General features: G+C 51.8%; 3 protein-coding genes and 3 non-coding genes across 8 annotated transcripts; 1 reads left to right on the forward strand and 5 right to left on the reverse strand.

Moving 5' to 3' along the window:
• The first annotated feature begins 141 nt into the window (after positions 1 to 141).
• Positions 142 to 6,890, forward strand: TAF12 (TATA-box binding protein associated factor 12). Of its 3 annotated transcripts, none has more exons than XM_038160840.1 (6): positions 142 to 312; positions 3,088 to 3,339; positions 4,516 to 4,593; positions 5,369 to 5,483; positions 5,670 to 5,758; positions 6,433 to 6,890. In XM_038160840.1, the coding sequence occupies exons 1-6, from the start codon at positions 142 to 144 to the stop codon at positions 6,466 to 6,468; spliced, it is 741 nt and encodes a 246-aa protein (XP_038016768.1). In that variant the 3' UTR covers positions 6,469 to 6,890. The 3 variants fall into 3 exon arrangements, with proteins under 3 accessions (XP_038016768.1, XP_038016770.1, XP_038016769.1); XM_038160842.1 differs by lacking the exon at positions 142 to 312 and adding an exon at positions 319 to 509; XM_038160841.1 differs by lacking the exon at positions 142 to 312 and adding an exon at positions 531 to 1,487.
• Positions 6,891 to 8,180: 1,290 nt separating this feature from the next.
• Positions 8,181 to 9,824, reverse strand: LOC119711115 (ras-related protein Rab-39B-like). The gene is made up of 2 exons (XM_038160886.1): positions 9,595 to 9,824; positions 8,181 to 8,777 (listed from the first exon to the last, which is right to left on the reverse strand). The coding sequence occupies exons 1-2, from the start codon at positions 9,807 to 9,809 to the stop codon at positions 8,345 to 8,347; spliced, it is 648 nt and encodes a 215-aa protein (XP_038016814.1). The 5' UTR covers positions 9,810 to 9,824; the 3' UTR covers positions 8,181 to 8,344.
• Positions 9,825 to 10,447: 623 nt separating this feature from the next.
• Positions 10,448 to 23,627, reverse strand: LOC119711089 (ras-related protein Rab-42-like). Its single transcript, XM_038160843.1, is given in 6 exon segments — positions 10,448 to 10,754; positions 19,322 to 21,081; positions 21,711 to 21,811; positions 22,178 to 22,222; positions 22,815 to 22,905; positions 23,283 to 23,627. Coding segments are annotated over 2 exon segments (744 nt in total). The 5' UTR covers positions 19,759 to 21,081; positions 21,711 to 21,811; positions 22,178 to 22,222; positions 22,815 to 22,905; positions 23,283 to 23,627.
• On the reverse strand, positions 21,210 to 21,280 carry LOC119711250. Its single transcript, XR_005259687.1, has one exon. It is a non-coding gene; the product is annotated as a small nucleolar RNA SNORD99 (small nucleolar RNA).
• Positions 22,339 to 22,469, reverse strand: LOC119711253. The gene has a single exon (XR_005259690.1). It is a non-coding gene; the product is annotated as a small nucleolar RNA SNORA44 (small nucleolar RNA).
• LOC119711252 lies at positions 23,071 to 23,213 on the reverse strand. The gene has a single exon (XR_005259689.1). It is a non-coding gene; the product is annotated as a small nucleolar RNA SNORA16B/SNORA16A family (small nucleolar RNA).
• Positions 23,628 to 24,645: the final 1,018 nt, after the last annotated feature.

The following is a 24,645-nucleotide window of genomic DNA, read 5'->3' on the forward strand; positions in this document are numbered from 1 at the left end:
TTTCTGTGGTTTTCCCTGAAAAAAATACCATTTTCTCCGCTTTTTAGCCGGCCAGGGTTATGCAAATCGCGCGGGGCATGCTGGGCACACTTCTTTCCTGACGCAGCGCGGGGAGGAGGAGCGCTTTTTGGCGGGCGTGCCATGGCGCGCACGCGCGCGCAGGCGAACTCGCTCCTGATTGGCTGTGATGCGCGCGCGCGCAGGGGACTCGCTCCCCATTGGCGGCGGCGGCGGCCGGAAGCGGAAGTGCTGCCGAGTGTCGGCGGGCGGTGGTGGCGGCGGGGCTTCGGACTGCCCGCGGGTCATGGGGAGGTACGGGGAGCTCGAAGGGGCTGCGCGGACCACCTGGGGATTCCACAGCGCCTGTTGCAAATCCGGGAGGGAGCACAAGAGTGAGCGCCGAGTCGGTCCCGGTGGCGGTCGGTGACCTTCGCTCTGCCCCGCGACTCCCGGCGGGGACGTTCTGGACTGGGAAGGGGATTCGTTCCCTTCCCGGCTGTCTCCGTGGGGTGAGCGCTTTAAGCTGGGGAAGTTCAGCCTGGAGAAGAGAAGGCCCCGGGGAGATTCTTAGAGCGCCTTCAACCGCCTGAAGGGGCTCCAGGGGAGCTGAAGAGGAACTTTGGACAAGGACCTGGAGGGAAAGGACAAGGAGAATGGCTTCCCATTGCCAGAGGGCAAGGATAGATGGGATACTAGGAAGGAATTCCTCCCTGTGAGGGTGGTGGGGCCCTGGCACAGGTTGTCTAGGGAGACTGTGGCTGCTTCATCCCTGGAAGTGCCCAAGGCCAGGTTTGACGGGGCTTGTAGCCACCTTGGACAGTGGAACGTGTCCCTGCCCATGGCAGGGGATGGAATGAGATGCCGTTAAAGTTTCTTCCCACCCAAACCATTCTGAGATTCTATGATTGTATTTAGATATTTGGTAAAATTCACTATGGTTAATAGAAGTGGGAGCCCCCTGAGCACTCCAGTGAATGTGCTGTTTGTCATTAACATGGATTTTAGTTATGGCTCTAATGCTGTGCTGTCGCAGAACTGAACAATTTGTGGTGCTGATTGCAGCACCCAAACCTCTTGCCCTGGAGGGAGCTGCTGCGGTGAGGATCTGGGCTTACCTGCACATCAGCAGGTACCAGGATGCTCTGTTTCCTGGCAGAAAAATGGATTTTGACCATATTTTTCTTCAGAATCCTGTGGGTTGATGTCCTCTGCAGCAGCCACTGTGTGATCTTTTCTGACAATGCAATGTGTGGCACTGTAGTGAGGACAATTTGTGAAACGTTTCCTCTAACCATCTTATATAGAATTGGTGATACAAAAAAATATCTGGTGTTTCTGTAGGAATGAGAGTTATGTGGAAGAGGAGGATGCCAGAGTAGTTAATGCTGACTGGTGACATTCTGGGAAGGATATGGCCTATGGCTTCTCCACTCACTGGGCTCACAGCAGTTGCTGATGTAATTAAAGATCTAGATACTCAGATAGCTGTAAGTAAATGGAGCTGGCATGTGGGATTTACCCTGAGAATCTGCTCCTCCCATGAGTTTTGTGTTCAGGGATCTTAGTGGCATGTGAAGTGTGCAGTAAGATCTGGGAGTGAACCAACAAAATGACTTTATGCTGCTAAAGTGCTTCTGCCCAAGGATATTGGGGCTTTGTGTCCGAGGATTTTGGTGCTTCCTTCCCTGCATAGTGGGTAGGAGTTCCTGCTTTGTAGATCTGTGAAGTGAGGCATGGAGTGAACAGCCTGAGATCAACCCCAGCTAAAGCCAAGACTGACAGTCCCTCTTGATCTTGTGCTGGACTTCTCAGCCAGAAGTGCCAGCTGAGGGGTTTAGGGTGTGAGCATAATGATTTTCCATTGTTAATTCAATTAAAATGGTGCTGGAAACTTGCAGAGGGCACTGCAGAAGGCTGTCAGGGACATAAATTCCCCTCAAAGGGCTCTGTGTCTGCAGCTGCCTGAGTGTGCATTGGAGTGAAGTACTAAAGCTTCTAAATTCTCTCATGTACTTTCTCGTGTGGGTTTTGATATTAATTAATCCAAACTAACCAGGCTTGCTTTGGTGAAGGAAATGTCTATTTGTAGATCAGGGAGCAGACACTGTATGTGAATGTCCCTAGAGCTGGTTAAACAAACTCTTCTCATGAGTTCAGCCTTTGCTTCTCAGCCATCTCTGGCCCCACCATGAGAGGCTTTGCCATAAAACCGTTCCTTAAACTCTTTTTCCTGTGACAGACCCATCGATGCTGCCCACGGTGGTTGTGGTAGTGGAAGGTGCAGGGTTTGGATGAATTTCCTGTCATGGAGCACTGAAGACAGAGCAAAACTCCATTGAGCCTGAGACTTAGAGCAGAAACAGAGGAGGTGCCAGTCAGTGTTCACCCCATGACCAACAACCTGAGTAACTTCAGCACCTGGAAGATCTGTGTAACCACACAATCCACTTGTAGTTCACCGTTGGGAGCTCTATAAATCCCACCTCGTTTCCTGTGGCTGTCAATTGCCCAGTGTGGGCACACACATGCTCCTCCCCCTCTGAGCACCAGATTGTGTTCTCAGAACCCAAAATGAACCAATGTTGTCAATGCCACATGGAGGGGGTCACTGCAGGCTGGGCTGTGAGTGTGATGCTGCCAAAAGCAAGACCCCAGGGAGGCTGGGTCCTGCTTTCTCTCCGGGGCTCTGGACTGTGGGGATGAGGGATTCCATGCTGCTGCAGCAGGAACAAATCATGTCCTGTGGCTAAATCTGCTCTGAGTGGTCTGTTCTTTGTGGGAAATGGGTTCAGGAAGGCTTTGTGGGGTTGGATGTGGAGGGGTTCAGCTCAAGGAATGAATGGGTGGGTGGGTCAGTGCTGTCACCAGCATGCAGCCACTGTGATGCTGGAAAACTTAATTTTCTGTACACCAGGGAAGGTTTTCTCTGCTACTAAGCATCACTTCTCCCTTCATGCTGTGAGCAGAGATTCCTGATCAATAAACTGCAGGCCCTGTCAGAACACTGCAGTTTTCTCTGGACAAAGACCTGTTCACCCTGCTGAATTCCTTCTGTTTGCTAACCATGGCTTTTCTCTCCCTTTCCAGTTGATTGGTTTGGATCACCACAACCCCAAGAAGAAGCAGGACCTAGACCAGCTTTGTGATCTAAAAGTTAAAGCCCAACAGATTATGAACCAGTTTGGCTCTTCTGCCTTGATCAACCTCTCCAACTTCTCCTCGATCAAGCCAGAACCAGCCAGCACCCCCCCCCAGAGCTCCATGGCCAACAGCACCACTGTGGCAAAGATGCCAGGAACGCCCAGTGGAGGAGGGCGGCTCAGTCCTGAAAGCAATCAGGTAATTCCGTCCCGAGTTTGGGACAACAGGGATGATGCTCAGGCATCACAAGTATCACAGAATTGCCTGTGGCTTCATTCGCCTTCCTTAAATCACCAGCAGAAATATAATGTTTATTGAATTTACTCAGTTACTGAGTGAACAAAACTTCCTCACAGAGTTCCTCTCTCCCAGGTGCTTCCTGTCTGGATGGGGTTTGGATGCTGCAGGTGTAGAGGTTTTTCCTGTCTTAGGAAAGTGTATATTGGGGTGTGACAGGGGAAGTTATTTTTAAGTGGGGTTTAGATGGGAAAAATATGGAGAGAAGTGGGTGGTGAGGTGCAGGTTGCCCAGAGAAGCTGTGGCTGCCCCATCCCTGAGAGTGTCCAAGGCCAGGCTGCATGAGGCTTGGAGCAGCCTGGGATAGTGGAAGGTGTCTCTGCCCATGGCAGGGGGTGGAATGGGATGAGCTTTAAGGTCCCTTCCAACCCAACCTGGCAAGGAGCCTTTGATGCGCATAAAACAAACTGTTGCCCAGGGAATGTCCTGGCATTGCTCCCTGATGGCTTTGCTGGCACCCGGACTCTTAGGAAGTGCACTAAACCCCAGCATAAAACAGCCACAGCAATGAAGGAATGAGGAAGGGTAGGAATTTCCCATGTGTCTGGTTGACCCGACCAGGCTGACAACTTCCATCCATATCTTTTAAGACTCGTTGTTTAGCCCAGAGTGGTTTCTGCTCCTGCTGCGTCTGACTGCCCTGGAATAACCCAGCACGCCCACAACTCTGTTTTCCATGTGAAGCACTAAAGCTGATAAGTGCTAGAGCCATGGAAATGCTTCCCTCATGCCCTGGGTACAACTTTAGTCACTGATACGCTTATTGCACTCGCCTCTGCATCTTAACTTGTAGTTTTGCCTTTCCACTCCTTGCCAGCAGCATTTTCATGGTGGAAACATTTATTCTGGCTGCTGCACTCCAGTTGCTGTCCAGAGCAACCACTGGTGCTTGAAAATGACTCCTTGACACCTGATATTTCTTATCTCTGCCATTCCTGAGCTGATAGACTGTGTCAACAGTGTGACTCGGCCCTGGCGGCATGGGGGAGGAGGTGGTTGTGGTTGTGGCTGTGCTCCACGGGCAGCTTCTTTGCTGGAGCAGGGCAGTAAATCCTTCCTCTCCTCCCACACACTCAGGTTTTAACCAAGAAGAAATTGCAGGACCTGGTGCGTGAGGTGGATCCAAACGAGCAGCTGGATGAAGATGTGGAAGAAGTAGGTTCCAACCAGTGGAAGGGAGTGGAAAAAGAGTTAATTTGTAATTTGTCACAGATCAGTGGCCCTTTGACAAGGAGGGAGCATGGGTTCATGTAACACTTGTTTTCCCATGCAGCCTTCAACCATCCCTAGTTTTCTGCATCCCAGTCCCAAAAAGGCTTTTAAAACAGCAATTGCAGCAAACACCTATGAAATCCAATCCACTCCTTTGAGTGGAATTTTGGACACCACAATATAAGAAAGATCTAAAGTTATTAGAGGGCTCCCAAAGGAGACTCTGAAGATGGGGAAGAATGAGGAGGGACCACAAGAGGAGTGGCTGAGGGCACTTGGTGTGTTCAGCTGGAACAGAGGAGTTTGAGGGCAGAGCTCAGTGGGGCCTGCAGCTCCTCCCGAGAGGCAGCTCCGACCTCTGCTCCCTGTGGCAGGGACAGGAGCCAGGGAATGGCTGGAGCATGGTCAGGCTGGAGATCAGGGCAAGGTTTTTCCCCCAGAGGGTGCTGGGCACTGACCAGGGTCCCCAGGCAATGCCAGCTCCCCAGGTGGCCAGACTCAAGGAGCATTTGGACAGTGCTCTCAGGCACAGGATGAGGATTGCTGGGGTGTCATGTGCAGGGCCAGGAGCTGGCCTGGATGATCCCTGCAGGTCCCTCCCAATTCAGGACATTCTGTAATTCTAAATACCAGCTTCTGAGGGCTTGTTTTCATCTTCCCACATAATTTCAACTGCTTGGTGCTGACCAGACTGATTGTTGCCCTTGTTCCACCACAGATGCTGCTACAGATCGCTGATGACTTCATTGAGAGTGTGGTGACAGCTGCCTGCCAGCTCGCACGGCACCGCAAGTCCAACACTCTGGAAGTCAAAGATGTCCAGTTGCACCTTGGTGAGTGACTCTGATCTGTTTTTTTCCCTTCTACCCCCAGCTTTCAGCTCCTCCTGGAGTCAGGGCACAGTTGCGATGCTGTGGTGGAAGCCTGTGAGTAGATAATGCATCCCTGCCCGTGGCAAGGGGTTGGAACTGGATGAGCTTTAATGTCTCTTCCAACTGAAACCATTCTGTGAATTCCAGAGCGCCAGTGGAACATGTGGATCCCGGGCTTTGGTTCTGAAGAAATCAGGCCCTACAAAAAAGCCTGCACTACAGAAGCTCACAAACAGGTAAGGGGCCCTCACAACACCAGGAATCACATGGAAGGCTGGTATGAGGATGGTGGTCATGGCCTCCTGGCACTGTGAATTTGTGGCCTCTTCCAAGTTGTTCAGACCAGAAATGACTTCCAGAGCCTCCTGACCTGTTTGTGCAGCAGGCTGAGGTTGCTGTGTCTCCTCAGCTATGTTGGCTTTGCCCAAAGAGAAGCAGCAGCTCTTGGTGCTGAGGAGCCTGGGAGAGTTAAAACCAACTGGGAGCTGCACACAGGCACTTCTCAGCTGCCCCTGGCAACTCCATCTCTGTGCAAAGGGACTGAAAACACCCTTAATTTTGCTTTTAAACTGCATTGGACCATTGGTTTTTAAGCCGTGGTCAGAGCCTAGAAGGAGCTCCCCTGCAGTGGGTTCATGAGTGATGCTGCAGCTCCCATTGGGCAGAGAGAGGGACCTTGAGATGGGCTTTGATTCCACTGCCCCAGGTTGCCAAGTTGAGCAGCACAGATACTTTCTTCTCTTCAGCCTGGAACCCCATTAAGATTCAAACAGACCTGAAAGACCTGTGTGGAAGCAAGTCAGACAGCGTCCTGGGAGCACCTGGGATGCCTTGTTTCTGCTGCGGGTGATTGTGCAGTCACCTGCTATGAGCTGCTCAGCTTCCCATGATTTTCCCTCTCTTGTTGCAGAGAATGGCACTGATCCGCAAAACTACCAAGAAATAGCCCCTGAACAGAGCTGGAGACACCACCAGTGCAGTTTGGGATACCTGCTGCTCCACTGAAGCCTCCATGATATCACCTGTGGGATATTTTTTTAATGCTTTACAGAGAAGCATCTATTTTTTATTAACGGTGCAGCAATATCTTGATGAGGAGACCTGCCAAAAACATTCTACGCCCTCTTCTCGTTCCTCCTCAGAGTGCGACATATCTCAAACAGACTTTTATTTGTGACTTGAAAGTGGTTTATTGTACAAGTGATTATCCAAGGGACAGAGCATTTGATTGTGTGTGGGACAGTATTAGAAGCATCTGTAGAGTTTTTTGTTTCCTCCTTCCTGCCCCTACCTGCTCCAGTACTTTGTAATGTCAGTGTTTATATAAATACTTGCATTTGTTTTACATGAATAAAGAAATTATTCTAAGCTGCTGGTACAGGCTTGTGCTCTTCAGGCAGCATTGCACAGGGATGGCAGGGGGAGGGTCGCTGTCACCTCGGCTCTGTGTGTGGTGCTGTTCTGTGGGAGATCTCCTGAGAGTTTACAAGGAGCAGAATTGTGGAATATCCTGAGCTGGGAAAGATCCCCAAGGATCATTGAGTCCAGCTCCTGGCCTGCCCAGGACACCCCACCAATCCCACCCTATGCCTGAGAGCGCTGTCCAATGCTCTCTGGAGCTGTCAGCCTTGGGGCTGTGCCTATTCCCTGGGGAGTCTGATCATTACCCGAGCACCCTCTGAGGGAAGAACTGTTTCCCAATCTGCAATCTATCCCTCCCCTGACATGGCTTCAGCTGTTCCCTCTGGTGACCAGGTCCTGTCTCTGGTCACAGGGAGCAGAGATTTGAGGTGTCCCCTGGGAGGAGCTGCAGATGCTGGTAAGTCTCCCGTTTCCTCCAGGGTGAAAAACCAAGTGCCTTCAGCTGCTCTTTCAGAGGTTTCTGCCCCTCCTGACCCATCTAGACCACAAGGATTTGGCCAGTCCCTCACCTGCCAGTCAGGATGGCCAAGTCACTTCCCTCCTGCCCTCCAACCCATGCTGGGATATTTGGACTGTTGGGAGGGGGATGTTGTGACAAAGCAGGAAGTCAGGGTTGCCGTGATTCTGTTTGTGCCTGGACATTGAAAAGGCCACATGCCCCTGACCCCGCTGCTCTGCTCGGACCTCAGGGAAGCTGTGGGGGCTGTTGTGGGGATGCAGGAGTTGACAGCACTGCAAACCCCTGCATGACAGGAAGGCTCCTACAGCCGTAGGCAGAGCTGGGCTCATCCTCCTTGTCCTGCTCTCTGGAGGCTCACTCCTGGTACCTGCAGGGGAAACCAGGGTGGGTGAAGTGATTCCATGACCATCCTGGACTCACTCCTTGTGTCACCGTGGGATGAGGAGCCTGTGGAGCTCCTTTCTGCAGCCTTGTAGAGAGGTTTTTGTTTTTGGTTTTTTTTCAAATTATATTGTATGAAGATTAATCTGAAAGGGAAAGTGGGCATTTCCTCAGAATGGTATGTGGTTATTTTTGCTTTGGACTCAACTAGGCATGTACTCAGCTGGAGTGACAAATACATCCATCATCTGAGTTCCACGATAAATTTGTCACTTTTATTTCTATTTGGAAAGACTTAAAGATTTAGGGCTTTATGATAGGGATCTCAGTCAGTACAAGAGAGAATAGGGGAAGGGGTAATATTCACCTCTGCAGGCCTGTGGGGTTCCACCTGGGGACTTCACCTTTCCAATGCATTTTCTTTTACCCAGGAAAACACAGGCAGGCAGAGGGTGACCAGAGGTATTTAATACAGCCATGCCACCCCTGCCTGTGCCCGGCTGCTCCATATCCACTTCCGCTTCAGAGGCATGTCCCTGCCTTGCCAGTGTCCTCAGCTCTAGCACGAGCATCTCTTCCACTTCTCCTCCTTCTCCAGTGCCTGAGTCTTGGGCAGCACTGGCAGTGGGATGCTGCTCTTCACCCCGTCCCATGCCTCGGTGGCCACCAACCGCCCTGTCTGCAGCGCTTGGTAAATGGCCATCGTCAGCATCTGGAAGGCCTGGACCACATTGGAAGCATCTTTGGCTGAGGTCTCCACGTACTGGACACCCAGTGAGGCTGCCAACTTCTCGGCCTCCCTCTGGCCCACCCGGCGCTGCCCAGCCAGGTCACTCTTGTGCCCCACCAGCAGGAAGACCATGCGGAAGGGCTGGATCGTGTCAGTCACCTCCCGGTGCCATTGCCGGATGCTCTCAAAGGACGTGCGGTTGGTGATGTCGAAAAGCAGCATCCCCCCGGCTGAGTTGCGGTAGTAGGAGCGAGTCACGGATCTGGGTTGAGGACACCAAGAGCAGGGGAGTGAGTGGTCCCTGGGGTTTCCTGTAACACCTCAGGCAGCATGTTCTCTGCCTGCAGAGTGGTCCTGACTAGGACCTGCTCCTACAAGCAGCACCTTGCATTCAAAAAGCACCATGAGAGGAGTGAAAATCAGCTTTTTGCTATGTCGGTAAGAGCTCCAGGGGCAGCTCTGTCAGTGCTCAGCCTCCAAAGCTCATCTGTCTCCTGCAGCCACAGCCCCCTAGTGCCCCTGTGTCTGCAGCCATGTCCCCAGGGCTCCACTATCCCTGCTGTCATGGTCCTGGAACTCTTCTGTCCCTGCTGCCATGTCCCCAGTACTTTCCCATCTCTGCTGCAACAGTCTGGAACACTCCCATTCCTGCAAACCCAGATCTGCCACTCTCTCATCCCCTGCAGCCACATCTCCCAAGCTTTCCTGTCCACAGGAGCGGCCTGGCTGGTGGAGACAGCCCCGCAAGTGAGGTGTGAGGCTCCCAGCATCTGAGCTGAGGAAGATGTTTTGCCTAGCCCTCAGTGGGCTCCCAGCTGTTCCCCAGCCCTTCTGCAGCTGATGTGGCAAGGGGGTTCTTGAAGGAATACTGTACCCCCTCCAGAGCTGGAGCAAGGGCTTTCAAGGCAGTCCCAAGGGCTCCTTTCCCTCGGCTTTTGACATAGTGGTTCCTCACCCAAACGGACAAGTGGGAACACAGCCACATCAACAACCTCCTCGGGCTTGGAATCACAATACTCCACCCCAAATCTGGAGGGGGACACCCATCTCCACCACCCCTCCCAACCCCATGGACCCACCTGAACCTCTCCTGCCCAGCTGTGTCCCAGAACTGCAGCTTCACTTGCAGCCCCGGCTCCAGCTCCACAAATTGGACGTAGAAATCCACCCCCACCGTCTGGTTGACAGAGTCCAGGAAGACACCTTCGGTGTAGCGCCGCAACAGTGAGGATTTCCCCACTGTCGAGTCCCCCAGCATGATTACCCGGAACTGGTACTGCCACCGTGGCTCCATCGGTGCTTCTGCCTCCTGCCAGGACCTGCCACCCCCGCACCAGGAGCATGTTCAGGCAGGCAGGGAGCTCCTCCACCCAGGAGGCGTTCCCAGTACCATTGGCGCTGTGTGGCCCCTTTGGAGCCCCTTTGTCCCCTTTATTTTGGCTCCATCCAGCAGGAAGCACTCAGGGATGCCTGCTCCCATTTTCCCATGGACAGGACACCCTGAAAAGTGTCCCAGACAAGGGGAGCTGTTGCCCCACCAGTGATGCCCCCCAAAGCAGAGGATCCCCATGCCATGGATTGAGTGCTGTGCTCCTGCCTGGGATGCAGTGCTTGGCACAGCCTTATTTAGTGTGGAAAAGCCTTAGGTTTATTAAAAACACTCCTACAGCAGAGAACTATTTTTTCAGAGCCCCCAAATTAAGGTTGGAAATAAACCCAAGCCCAGGTGGGAGACCCAACCCCCATAATCACACAAGGGCTGCAGGTGCTGGGTGGAGAGAGAAGCATCCCCACGACTGGGGGTCCCCCATCCCCCTATCCCTATCAGCACCAGCAGTGCTCCCGGGGCTCCCTCCCTGCCAGGGGCTGGCAGCGACTCTGGTTGGGGATGAGCCTGATGCCATCACATCCCTGGTGTGGGGCAAGGATGCCCTAGCCCGGTGCCTGCTGGATACCTCCAGCCAGTGTCTGGAAGGCCAACTCCATGTTGAGGTTGCTGAGGGCCGAGGTCTCCACGAAGGCCATGCCCAGAGTGGCAGCAAGGTGTCCAGCTTTCTCTACTGACGCGGCTCGCTCGCCCACCAGGTCACACTTGTGTCCCACCAGAACAAAGGCAGGCAGCCGGTCCCCCACAGCTTCGTGATACCACTCAGGAACATGCTCAAAAGATGCTCCGTTGGTGAGGTCGAACACCAGCAGGACCCCCGCTGCACTCAGGTAGAAGGACCCGATGATGGATCTGGGCATACCCAGCAGGCTTTCCAAGGATACTGGGAAGCTCTAACACCAACAACCCTAGGATGGGGCTTGGGAGATTTTTGGGTGACAGATTGGACCTCAGGAGTGGGAAAGGGAGACCTGTCTTGGCCATTCACACTGCCGTTTTCTGTTCAGCATCCCTCTCCTCAGACTGGGGAGCTCCAGAGAAGACCTGTGGGGTTTTCAGGCACTCTGTGGTACCACTTGTCTCCGTCTCTGTCTGGGAGCCTTCTCAGCAAACCCCGGCTGGCCCCGGCCAGCACACAGCGGGGGGGGCAGCCCCCAAAGCAGACCGACAGCGGGGGGACATTCTCTCGTGCCCGGGGGTGCTGGTGGCTGTCAGGCTATTTGCCTTTGCAGCAGAGAGACTTCTGGAGACAGCGGTAGAAGATAAAAGGGCGACTCTCAGCAGGAGGCCAAACCAAGGTTTATCCAGAGCCCCAGAGGGACCCTGGTTGCCTCAGGTGGGGGGCCTCTAGCTCAGAGCGCCGAGGGAAATGTGGAGGCTGCATTTAAAGATGGGAGGGAACGGAAGGTATATACATTGCTTGACCAATAAAGATCCCCTAGGCATCAGGCCACGGGGAATGGACATTTGAGATAACGTATAGGACAGTAGTTGAGGGGCTGACCTTTGGCTCCTAGCAAATCACCCGATGACTTTGTCCGAAAGTTCTGGATATAGGGGACGGGATACCAAGTGATTGACAAGGAAACCAGGGAGGGGGGGTTTGGGGATGATCTCAGCAAAAGGAAATGCCTAGATAGGCAAAAGGGAAGGGGCACACTCTAGGACAAACGTTTGGGAACAATAAGGGAATATAAAATCACGCGAATACAAAGTATTACAAAATACAAATGCAGAATACTACATCTCCCTCTTTTTGTTTGAATAAAAAAGGAAGAGGCACTTAAGTATAAAATTTCAAGACTCAGCTTGGGGTGATCTTAAGCATCGGCAACCCAAGGCTGCAATACAAAGGCTTCCGCTCCTTCCTCGGGAGCGGTGGGAACTATCACCTGATTGATCTCTAAAGGAGAAGTAGTTTTTAATATTAATTTGGTTACCATGCTCTTGATGATCCCAAAGCTGATCAAGATGATTAGAAAAACAAGCAAAATTAAAAGTACAGATTTTAGTATGGATTTAATCCAGCCAGAGAGTCCCCATGCTTGGAAAAGTCCATCCATCCAGTCTGCTGTTTCCTGCTTGATGTCGTGGACCATCTGTTGCATCTTTCCAATGATTTTGTGGACATTCTCAGCCTTGGATGACAGATTCAGGCAGCAGAGACCCTCAAACTCCTCACACCGATGATTATGTAGTAGGAGCAGAAAGTTGATCAGACACAGAGGAGGTGGACAGGGAAATGTGATCTTGATTGAGGACTTTGGCAAGAGTCGTCCATACGTTCGCCTGAGGCTGAGAAACGATCCACATCTGACCTGGATGGATGGCTGATACCAGGAGCAGCAGAAGGATGGGACTCATTCTGATGATACAGGAACTGAGTTCAGATCAAAGGGAAACACTGAAAAAACTGAAGATAAAAAACATTAGGAATAAAATTCAGGTAATAGCAACTTAACCTTAAAGAGTCTGACGGCGCTTTCTCCTCCAGCAAGCACTGGCTACTTGTGCCGTGGGTTTGCTTTTTGACACCTTTGGAATGTATGGCCTTACCCATTTAGAGGGGATCCATCTCAAGCCTGAGGGAGTGGATACACATGCATATCCCCCACCCCAGGTCACAAGCTCATAAGGCGCCTCTGTTTTCCAAGTCTCAGGGTCTTTCATGAGCACAGGTGGCCAGGCTTTCAGGTTGTACTGACTGTTGTCTTTAAAATGCCTCATGATGGGTGGATTAAGATTCTCATAAGTGCAATTAAAAAAATTCAGCGTGAACAGTGCTCTGGACAACCGAACTTGAGGGGACTCCACCTTCACAGCCCCTTGTTGCTGGTGAAGGACCTTTTTTAGGCTCTGGTGGGCCCTCTCAACCACAGCTTGGCCTGTCGGGGAATAAGGGATGCCAGTCTTATGGTCTATTCCCCATTGCTGCAGGAAGCTCCGAAACTCTTAGGACTTGTACGCTGGGCCATTGTCAGATTTGATAATCTTAGGGATTCCCAATGTGGCGAAGGCTTGCATGAGATGTTTTTTCACATCTGAGACTTTCTCCCCTATGTGGGCAGAAGCGTAGATGGCACCAGAGAAAGTATCCACGGAGACATGGACATATTTAAATTTGCCAAATGATGAGATGTGGGTCACATCTGTCTGCCACACCTCACAGGCCTGCAAACCCCTAGGGTTTGCCCCTGTACTTAGGGAGGGTAGTGAATGTTACTGACAGGAAGGACATGTGGCTACGATGGCCTGGGCTTGTTCACGCGTTAGGTGGAATTGCCAAACCAAGCCGGGTGCATTTTGATGGAAGAGATGATGGCTGATCTTTGCTTGTTGGAATATGTCTGGGAGCGGGGCCATCTCAACTGGTGCCACAAGGGCATCAGCTCTACTATTACCTTCTGCAATGAACCCTGGCAGGTCTGTGTGTGACCTGACATGCATCACATAAAAGGGCTGTTCTCGGTGGGAGATTATTTTTACTAATATTGAGAGCAATTCATACAAAGCACTGTTGGAAACTTCTTGCAATACAGCATTTTCTGCCCTGGACACTACACCTGCCACGTAGGCTGAATCAGTAACTAAATTAAAAGGCTCTGAAAACCTCTCGAAGGCTCTGACGACAGCAGCCAATTCAGCAATTTGAGGTGATCCCTCCACCTTGGCAATATCTGCCTCCCACTGCTGAGTTTGAGGATCTTTCCAAGTCACCACTGACTTGTGGGATGTTCCAGATGCGTCAGTGAAAACTGTCAATGCCTTTAGAGGCGTCTTACTCTGAATACTTGTCAATGATAAAGCAAACTGAACGTCCAAATTAAATATTTTGTGGGCTGTTCGATGGATCAAAATTTGACCTGTGTAGCTATCCAATGCAAATTGCAGGGCTTCATTTTCTCTAAGCAATTGTTCTAACATTACTTTAGTTAGTTGGCCCGATTCTAGTTGTAAGGGAATGTGGATGCAGTCAAAGTCACACCCTGCTAATTCCCTGATCCGAATTCTTGCCTTCTGGATCAGTTCTGCCACCAGCTCCTGTGGCCTTGTCATCCTTTTGGACCTGTTGTGACTGAGGAAGACCCATTCTATGATTAAGAGTGGGTCCTTCTTGTCCTGGTCGCTTTTCCCTCCCTGGGCAGTTTCCCACTGAAGGATCACCCCATGAAGGTGTGGTAACTTACCCAAGATGATGAACTTGAAGGGCAGGCCCTGCTGGCACCTGTGGGCCTGCCTGGCAGACATTGTCTCCTGGACTTTCTCCAGTGCAGTTCTCGCCTCCTGTGTGAGGGTCCTAGGAGAACTAATCTCCTCTCCCCCTTTTAACAAATTGAATAGCGGGGCTAGGTCTTCAGTGGAAATGCCTAGCCAAGGTCTCACCCAGTTTAGAGACCCACACAGTTGGTGGAGATCTGCTAATGTTTTGATTTTACTTTTGATAGCTAATTTTTGCGGCACTATAGTCCGCTTTCCAATTTCAAGACCCAGGTACCTCCAAGGTGGCACCCTTTGAATTTTTTCTTCCTGGAGCTCAAACCCAGCAGCAACCAATGCATTGATTGTCAGGTCAAGTGTGTGAGTAAGCATGTCATCAGTTGGGGCACACACCAGGATGTCATCCATGTAGTGCAGGATGATAGAATTCCCTGCAGCTACACGGACTGGGGACAGCAAGGAAGAGACATACCGCTGGCAAATCACTGGACTCACTTTACGTCCTTGTGGGAATACTTTCCAGAGGTATCTCTTCACTGGGGCTTCTCGGTTAATAGTGGGAACCGAGAAGGCAAAACGTGGAGCATCGTCAGGGTGCAGGGGAATGTGGAAAAAACAGTCTTTTATATCAATCACAGCTAAAGACCAATTCTGTGGAAACATTGTGGGTGATGGTAACCCTGGCTGGAGAGATCCCATATCTTCAACAACATTGTTAAGTTGACGAAGGTCATGGAGAAGTCTCCATTTGTCTTTGTTAGGCTTTTTAATGACAAAAACAGGTGAATTCCAGGGAGACATGGTTTCTACAATGTGACCCTTTTTTAACTGCTCGCTTACTAGTTCTTCAAGCGCCTTTAATTTTTCCTTACTGAGCGGCCACTGCTCTCCCCATACTGGAGAATCAGTTTTCCAAGTTATCTTTTGGGTAGGGCGTTCCTCAGTGGCCGCCATCTGAAAAACCTGAGGGCTTTCAGGAATGTCAATTGTGGTTCCCCGCTGCACTAATAAATCTCTTCCCCAAAGCGGTTCAGTGTAATCCAAAATGAATGGGCGTATTAAAGCTACTTTCCCATTCGGCCCCTCAATTTGAATGACATTTTTTTGATTGTTTTGCTAGTTGGATGCCTCCTACACCCTGTACCTGTCCAGGTACGTTCTGCAGTTCCCAATGTGATGGCCATTTCCTGGAGGGAATGATCATAACATCTGCCCCAGTATCTAAATGTCCTTGCACAGATTTGTACTCTCCACCCCAGTGCAGCCCACATGATAAATGAGGTTTTTCTCTTCCCAGTACCTGAGTCCAGCAGACCTGGGGATAGAGTTTATTTCTGAAAGTGTACACTTGCTCCTGGTCCCCCGGAGGCTCAGGCACTGGGATGGCTTGGGCTATTATTTGTCCTTTGGGCAGGTACACGGGTGGGTGAGTACAGTGGAGCCAGATGACAAACTGCTCCAGGTCTGATGATATGAGACCTGGAATAATATTAATTTCCTGGGGTGTGTGTTTTGTGTCCCCAAGGACGACATACTTACTGTCACGTGTTCGGCAAAGCTGTGTCCAAGTACCTGGCTGTTCAGGGTTAACAGTTATAAAATGCCAGACACTGTTCTTGAGATGGAGAGGCTCTGTCAGTACCAACCTGAAAGGATTACGGGAAGAATTTGTGGTTAGAATTGGCATGGGATTACCACAGTGAGATGAAAATTTTGTTATGTCTAATGAAAGTGTCTGATTTGGCACAGGTAGTTCTCTTAAACTTGGTCTTTCGTTTCCCCTTTGTGTTAGAATTGGACCCACCCTATTTTTGTCATAGCGCTGGGGAAATGAGCGCTCTTGATTCAGTTTTTTTGGGAGATTCTCATTTGGGGGATTCTGATGTTTCTGATTATTATACTTAAAATCCATAAACTCCCTTTTCAGAGGACACAGAGGCATCCAATGCCCTAATTTCCCACAAAGATGGCAGGGTCGGTTAGAGCTGGAGATTCTCTCCTGTGGCATCGCGACTCTCTGGAGCGGGCTGGTGGGTGGTGGATCAGATGATGGAGGGACGTCCGCAGCTGCAATCCTCCTGATTGGCTTTGGTTTCTCCTCTTGATCCGCAGAGGTGGTTGTGACTTTGATGGCACAGGCTTCTAGCATAGATTGCAGCGTAGGCATTGGGTCAAGAGGCAGACTTAGGATCGCGGCTTTGCACTTTTCATTTGCATTCTGCTTAGCAATCTTGGTGAGGACTTCCAGCCTTGCCCCTTCATTTTGGATTTGCAAGTCCACAGCTTTTCTCAACCTTTCTACAAAACTCATAAAAGACTCAGATGGAGATTGTGTTATTTTCAGATAGTTCTGAATAGGAGCATCCGGATGCAAGCCAAAGAAGGCTTTCTCAGCTGCTTTAGCACTCTCTTTTGAGAGCTTTTCTGGGAATGCCTTCTGCCTGACTATTTCCATCACTCCACTCCCCTTGTCCACATAAATGATCTAATGATATTAACTTCCCAAAACTATCAGTAGCAGTGGCCTGATCAGCTCACAGAGCTGGCAAATTGGCTCTCACCTCTTTTTCCCATGCTGCTTCCCACAGGAGGTATTCTGTTTGGGTTAACAAGCAGGAAAATAGCTGTTTTAAATCAGCAGGGGTTAAATCTGATCCAGTGAGCGTCGCTCGGAGAAGCCCTCTGAAATATTCACTATCTCTATTAAATTCCCTCTGCGCTTTGACTAACTCTTTGGTGGATTGAAACGTAAAAGGTGTCCAGTGTGGCTGAACTCCACCTTGCAGGTCAGAGATGCATGTGACAGGCGCTGCGGAAGGGACGGGGGCTGCTGCCTCTCGGCTCTGCCTCTCCCCGCCCTGCCATGGCAGCCGGAGCGCGCGGTGCGGGAAGGGCGAGGCGAGGGGACGGCGGCTGGGCGCGCCCCTGAGGGAGCGGAGCAGGGTGGTGCCGGAGCAGACGGGAGAGAGCAGGGCGGGCAGGTTTCAAGGGCAGGGGTTTCGGTCCGGAAAGGGTTATTGGGTGAGCGAAAGGGGTTGTGGGGAAAAGGGGGACAAAGGACCGGATGTGCCATGTGCTCGCAGGCATCCTGGACCTCTGTAGGAATGTCCGGAGTAGAAATGGGGCGCTCGAAACGAATGGAAGGTTTCCGGGACAGGGTATTGCCAACTGGGGGTGAGGAGGGGAGGGTAGAATCTCGGAGAGTTTGCCCAGAGATCTCTGAGGTGGGGGCAGGGAAGTTCTGAGGGAAGTTAGGAAGGGGAGCTTTCCTGAGAGCGCCCTGTGCATGGGCAAAGGGAGAGGGGGGAGGATAGGAGAGGGAGAACATAAGTTGGGGGGGTATGAATTGGATTTTAGGGGAGCAGAGACATTGGGGTTGTTTCTGGATGTCTGTTTCTCCATTTCTGATTTTGATTTTACAACATTTCTGATCTGCATAGCTAGAAAAGCAAATTTTGACAGAGACTTATCACCTAATTTTCCTACTTTCAAAAACTCATTGCCAATTTTGTCCCAATATGCCAAAACCTTAATATTTTCAATTGGTACATCAGGGAAATGGAGAAATAGCCACTTCACAAATTGTTTCAACTCTCTTTTTGAAAATCTGATTCCTTCACTGTTAAGTAAATCTAAAATGTGGTAATAAAGACCTTTAGGAGACACTGGCAGCCCAACACCCATGGCTGTGATGTAAAGTTTGTATCTCTAAAACTTTCACTGACCTAGGAGGGAGGGGAAGGGGAGGAGAAGAGAAACTGACGTTTGCAGCTGGCAGCTTGCCAAAAAATAGAAAGAAACCAGCTCTCTCCAGCGAGCAGTGAAAACAAGAAAAGGGCAAACTTGCCAATCCAGTGCAGAACGGGTGGGGGATCCTGGGGACAGTGCCTTCTACCTGAAACAGGTTCCTGGGGGGACAGGAATTACCTGCCTCGTCCTCTGGAGAAAAGCACTCACTGAAACTGAATGATCTTCTCACCGAGGTATCTCACCGGCCCAGGGCTTATCTAAGCCCCTTTCATGGGATTCCCAGGGTGTAGCAGAAGCCTCACGGTGGATCGCCAAGATGTCTCCGTCTCTGTCTGGGAGCCTTCTCAGCAAACCCCGGCTGGCCCCGGCCGGCACACAGCGGGGGGGGCAGCCCCCAAAGCAGACCGACAGCGGGGGGACACTCTCTCGTGCCCGGGGGTGCTGGTGGCTGTCAGGCTATTTGCCTTTGCAGCAGAGAGACTTCTGGAGACAGCGGTAGAAGATAAAAGGGCGACTCTCAGCAGGAGGCCAAACCGAGGTTTATCCAGAGCCCCAGAGGGACCCTGGTTGCCTCGGGTGGGGGGCCTCTAGCTCAGAGCGCCGAGGGAAATGTGGAGGCTGCATTTAAAGATGGGAGGGAACGGAAGGTATATACATTGCTTGACCAATAAAGATCCCCTAGGCATCAGGCCACGGGGAATGGACATTTGAGATAACGTATAGGACAGTAGTTGAGGGGCTGACCTTTGGCTCCTAGCAAATCACCCGATGACTTTGTCCGAAAGTTCTGGATATAGGGGACGGGATACCAAGTGATTGACAAGGAAACCAGGGAGGGGGGGTTTGGGGATGATCTCAGCAAAAGGAAATGCCTAGATAGGCAAAAGGGAAGGGGCACACTCTAGGACAAACGTTTGGGAACAATAAGGGAATATAAAATCACACGAATACAAAGTATTACAAAATACAAATGCAGAATACTACAACCATTAATCCCCGCAACAGCCCCAGATGTAGTGGGGATGGGGCAGCACTGGACAGAAATAGGGCACCACCAGAGCCAATCCTGGGGTCCCCAAAAGGTTCACAGGGAGAGGGAGAGCCCAGGAGCCCAGCTCCAGCCACAGCGCTTCAGTCTTCAGCCCTTTGTGCCCCATTTGAGCCTCTCTCACACTCCCAGGTGCTCCTGGCTCCAGCCTGATGCAATCAGGAAAGGAACCACCCAGCCCACCAGTGCATGGCAACGAGCACCCAGCCCTGCTCCCTTGGCTGCTACCCTGAACAGCTCCAGTGTCACTGCAAGCTCAGCACAAGGTGCCACTGGCCCCTAAAGTATCACCATCCCAGTGAGCCATTGCTGTCCGTCCCTCCACACTGAGCTGGGGATTTACAAACACCCCAGAGTGGGAGGATGACTCAGTGAGGTGCTGGGGTCCACATACCCACCTCACCTGAACCGCTCCTAGCCAGCCGTGTCCCAGAGATGCAGCTTGGCCTTGCCAGTGGGTGGCATCAGGATAGTCTGGCTGTAGAACTTGACAACGACGGTGGGGCCTGGCACGGCTGCCCAACCAGGACCCCCACCCAGCCCATCAGTGAAGCAGAAGCAGCGCAGCATTGAGCACTTGCCCACGGCTGCGTCTCCCAGCACGATGACACAGAACTGGAAGTGTCCCTCGGGGTCAGGATCCTGGGGGGAATCTATCACTGTCTCCAAGCCTGAGCTGACTAGATCCCGACCCACCGTGCTCCTGGTGTGCTGGCAGCGACAGGACAGGTCTCCACCCTTGTCCCCACCCCACCTGGGGACAGGGACAGCTCTGGCCCTGCAGTCACCCAGACAGACAAACTGCCCCAGGGAGGGAGCAGCTGCCAGCTCCTTCCTCATCCCTCCCACTAACACTGAGGAAAGAAGTTTAAGTCTTCTTCCCAGGTGTACATACAAAAGAGGATTTGGAGCTGCTGCATAGTTCTTTTAACCACTTAGGAAAACCACTGAATTAGTTTACTTGCCTTTTTAATTCCCTTGCTTTTAAAACGATTTTTATCCATTTACCCGTTTCCCAACCACCAAACTCCAAAACACAAACCCTAGCAACAGCCCAGCATTTCCAACTTTAGCAGCAGCACAGGTTCAGCTCTAATCACATTGGCATTTAGTCTGTTTGTTGCAGCCAGGATGTTTAGTGTTGCCACATGCCAATTCTGCATGTCCACCTCTAGTGGCAGCCTCTCATGTCTCCATTGCCTGGCTTTGGTGACAACAGGGACAGTCAGGCAGTGAGTGCACAGACTCATCGGTGTCCCCAGGAGCCAAGATCCTGGGAGATGCTCCATAGGAAGGGGCTCTCAAGACCTCAAAGTAGGAGACTAGAGGAGTCAGAGGCACCAGCTCAATATTCCGGGACAAAAATTTACCTCAGCCCAGCCATCCAGGGACAGAAATGAGTGGCTCCAACTCAGAGGTTGTGGTTCCCCACAACCCATTTTTCTCCATGGTGAGAAAACAGGCAACCAGAATCACCAAGGCTCCAGCTCAGGGTGTTGAAACTGCTCTAGCACCTCCATGAAGGCCCACGGTATTTCTGTATTCCAGGGACCCCTGCGGAGGGCTGAGGGGGACATCCCACTGACAGGTGCTGCAGCAAGCACAGGAACTTACCTCTGAGCACTGGTGAACTCCACTGGAAGGGGATCCTCAGGCTCCATGGCGTAGGGCCAGCCCAGCCTCACCCCATCCCAGTGCAACTCAAACACAAGAGACACCACAAGGATTTGAAATAATTGCATTTATTCTAACTCCTATCACACACAGAGACTATTTTAAGTTGGAAGGGACCCACACGGATCACTGAGTCCAGCTCTTAAGTGAATGGCCTGTACAGGGATCAAACCCACCACTATGACATTACTGGCTCTCTGCTCTAATCAAATATTCAATATCCCCTTCCTGAAAACTCCATGGAACAGACTGTTCTTCCATGTGGAGCATCTGAACCAGAGCTTCAGCAATACCTGGAGCCAAACCAGCTCCATCTCCCTCCACTGCAGGTGAGTGGAGCCCTGAAGTGGCTGATCCCACTTAGTGGAGCTCTGGAAGGAGCCAGGATCTGGCTATGCAGAGCTATCACTTCTGAGGAGAGGGCTGGGAAAGAACAGTCTGGCACTGCAGCACGAAGTCCCTCAGGGATGGCTCACCCTCTGCTTAGACCTGAAAAAAGGGATAAAAAAGAATCCAGATGAGTGATGAGCAGTCAGGCTCCACACTGCGTCAGATTCCATGCACATTCCAGAGCTCCTGGATGTCCCCTCCCTGCCCTGTGGTTTTGGGCAGCTCACGCCTGGCCTCAGCCCCATATCCGCAGGACTCATCCAACAGTCTCCAGACTCAAGAATCATCATGGACCAGGCTGCACTGCCACTGATCTCGCCCACACCCTGCACCACAGAGCACAACTCTGGCCAATTAAAAGCCTCTGAAATAAGGTTGATCATTCCCACCTGCACAGTCCAGGTGAAAAACTGGCCACTTCCAGCAGTCAGCTTGAACTGTACCCTGTCCTCCAAAACCCACTCCGAATCACGCAATCCCAGAATAGTTTGGGTTAGAAGGCACCTTAAAAGCTTACCCCATTCCACACCCTGCCACGGGCAGGGATACTGTCCACCAGACCAGGATGGCCTAAGCCCCATCCAACCTGGCCCTGGACACTCCAGGGATGGGGCAGCCACAGCTTCTCTGAGCAACCAGGGCCTCCTCACAGCCAAGAATTTCCACCCAGTATCTAGTTTACACTTATTTCCCATCCCAACACCAGGCGTTCCCCAGAGGACACTCACATGCTCCACACTGCAGCTTTCCCACAACTCAGGTCCTATAGGAAGCAAGCTGAAGCCCTTGGGCAGGGCGCACAGGATCTTATATTTTTCCACAGTTATTGCTGAGAAAACAAAGCCCGAATTTAGTGCCTGAAGCCAATGGGTCACTGTAAATCCATGGCTCAGATATTCCTGACAAATTCCAGACCCCCCAACCCTCATGGCATGTCTGCCCCCTGTGCCCAATATTTATCCCTTCTCCTGACCAGGAGTTTCCTTCCTAACCAGAATTCCCAAAATAGTGAGGCCAGCGCAGCCTGTCTTCCTAGTGGCCCCTCTCAGCACAGGACACACCTGCAGAGAGCCCAAGACCAGCATGAATGTTACTCTTCCTCCTTTTTCGACCACAAGATCGGTACTCAGATCTGATGGGAAAGGGATTTGGAGGGATGGGCTGTGGAGATCCAACAAGGGTACTACCCTCTCACCTGGGTTCATCCAACAGATGTGTGAGCTCTGGAACACCCAGGACCCTGGAAGACATCACAACATACCCCCACTATCAGCAGTGGGCTGCAGACCTTTGTGGACACACCCTTGACTCATTCCATCCTGGAACCCCAAGCAAGGAACAGCCCAATTCCCAAAAATGTATTGGAGGGGTGAGTGACAGTCACAGGCAGAAGAGGCCCAGCAGTCAAAGACCTTCCCATTGCTCTGGCATGTTGTTGGAGACCTGCAGCTACTGCATGGAGCCACAGCTCTTGGATTAACATGCAGGTTAACAGAGAGCTTATCTGGTAAAGTCTGCCACAGTGATTGACTGGCTCTGGCATCAGGGTTGACACAGAGTTCTGCCTCTAGCGGGCCCCAGAGAGAGGAATTGCCCTTACGTCACCCATACATCATCTGGATGGAGCAAGTACCAAGGGAGTTTGCAGGGCCCAGCCCCAAGGACAAGCCCAATGGATGATGCACAGCCTTGGAACAGCACACGCTGGCACTGCCCAATAGCAGAGGGGCAGGAAACGCTGCTGGTTCCAACTCTGGTCCAGGAAGGCCACAAAACCAACCAATTCTCAGCCTCTCAACAGAGGACTCCAGAACCAAGATCGCGCATTTTACCTGCCCAAATTTGAGGCTGTCACCAGCCATCCCACGTCTCGGGATCACCTCCTTCTACGCCACGATACTGCTGGGGAAGAAGAGTCTTGAGCTTCAAGTAAATTGCAGGAAAAGTAAGTTAAAACAAAACTACAGAAAGACGAGATACACCCCTTCCCCCTCCCCCTAGGCCGTGCATCAATTTGGACTCCAGGGGCAGGGATTTGCGGCAGCCGCCTCCTTCCAGCAACAGTAACCCCCCCTAGCCCGTGGCGGGCCATGTACTTTCCCGAAATGTTGCCGGACAGTTACGAAGGCTCCAACTGAGCGGCGACCGTCGAGGAAAATCCCTTCGCTCTCGGCTCCTTTTTGACTGCATCTACCACAGCACCGACAGACGCAGCTTCGATAGGGCCGGGCAGCTCTTCCACCCGCGGCCGCCTGTCCCAGGACAGGGCATCAGCCCAGCCTCGGGGGTCCCTCACTCACCGGGGGCCGGGCCCGGCCTGAGGGCGGGGGCAAGGCCGCGCTGCCCTTCGCTGCCTTCTAAGCGCCTCCGCCGGACGGGATGCCCATGGGGCGCCGATGCGGCGGAGCCGAGCAGCGGGAGAGCCCCGGCGACGACGGATGGCAGTGGATGGTCCCCGATGGCCGCCACACAACCTCCCCAGCTCGCCGCCATGGCCGAAAGAGGCGGAAACCCTTCCGCGGCCATTTTTTATAGCGCGGCAGCGCGGGCTCCGATTGGCTGCTGGTGCCGGGCTCTCCCTCAGAGGCTTCTGGGAGTTGTAGGTCGCGCTACCTACAGTCCCAAGCATCGTTCCTGCCTTTCCTCCTTCCAGCCTCCCACTCCACCCCATCCCAAAGGATAAACAAGACTCCCGAGCAACCTGCTCTAGTGGCAGGTGTTCCTGCCCATGGCAGCGAGTGGAATGAGACGAGCTTTCAGTTCTCTCCCAACCCAAACTATTTCACGATCCCATGATTCACAACCCCTACTAGCACTGGGAGCAGCTGCACACCCCCCAGCCCACCTAAATGACTCTCCAGTCCGGGTGGGACACGTACAGTTTCTCTCTCCTTCTCCATGCAAGGTCCGCACTAAGGGTTGCTCTTTGAAAAGCTGAAAACAGCAGCTGCATTTCCCCTTCTCCTTCCTCCCTTTTGGAACAGGGTGGGAGGAACACTCTACCCTCGGGGAATAGAAGGAAAGGTTCTTGGCAACGGAAGTCTGTTTACCAGCACAATACCTCTGTAAGGCTCCTAGTTCATGGTTCATAATTTGTGGAAAGTATTTAAAATGGCAGCACCTGTCAACGGGCTGGAAGGGAGTGCTGGAACAGCTGCTGGTGCTGATGCTGAAGGCACAGCCATACTGGGAATCAGCTGGAAATGGCTGAGAGTGCTTCCTGCCCAAGTCCTGGAGAAAGGGCAAAAAGGATGGTCATGTTTTAATCTGTTCTGAGCAAATGAACAGATGAAAAAATTCCCACTGTTCAGTAATGGCCTTTTGAGCTGGTCATTCCCTCCAAACATAGCAGATCAGCAACAAAATAAACCCTCAGCCATTTAAGGCCAAGTCTGGGAACAAGCCCCAAACCTTGTGCGGCCAAACCCTCCCCAAGACAGCCTTTGCCAAAGCTGTCAGGGACAAGGTACAAGCTGCTCCCATTTTTCCTCCTCCATGAATCTCACAGCTGCTCTGCCAAGTCACGAGGCAATCCCTGGAGTCTCCTTGGCACAGCCACTGATACAACATGAGCCTAAAAATCATGTCAAATCCTAGGGCAGAGTAAAGCCTGGGAGATTACTGTAGGAAAAAACATCAACCTTCCCCAAAAATTCAAACCCT

The sequence above is a fragment of the Motacilla alba genome, chromosome 23 (genome assembly GCF_015832195.1).
Source record: "Motacilla alba alba isolate MOTALB_02 chromosome 23, Motacilla_alba_V1.0_pri, whole genome shotgun sequence".
In the NCBI taxonomy this organism is placed as follows: Eukaryota; Metazoa; Chordata; class Aves; order Passeriformes; family Motacillidae; genus Motacilla; species Motacilla alba.

What these genes read in the sequence shown, in the direction of transcription:
- TAF12 (XM_038160840.1), top strand. Translation starts at nt 142, where the DNA reads ATGGCGCGCACGCGCGCGCAGGCGAACTCGCTCCTGATTGGCTGTGAT. An exon ending in TGGATGAAGATGTGGAAGAA is followed by an intron (nt 4,594 to 5,368) that starts GTAGGTTCCAAC and finishes GTTCCACCACAG; the next exon opens with ATGCTGCTACAGATCGCTGA. An exon ending in AGATGTCCAGTTGCACCTTG is followed by an intron (nt 5,484 to 5,669) that starts GTGAGTGACTCT and finishes TGTGAATTCCAG; the next exon opens with AGCGCCAGTGGAACATGTGG.
- LOC119711115 (XM_038160886.1), bottom strand. Translation starts at nt 9,809, where the DNA reads ATGGAGCCACGGTGGCAGTACCAGTTCCGGGTAATCATGCTGGGGGAC. An exon ending in GCTGGGCAGGAGAGGTTCAG is followed by an intron (nt 8,778 to 9,594) that starts GTGGGTCCATGG and finishes TCCTCAACCCAG; the next exon opens with ATCCGTGACTCGCTCCTACT.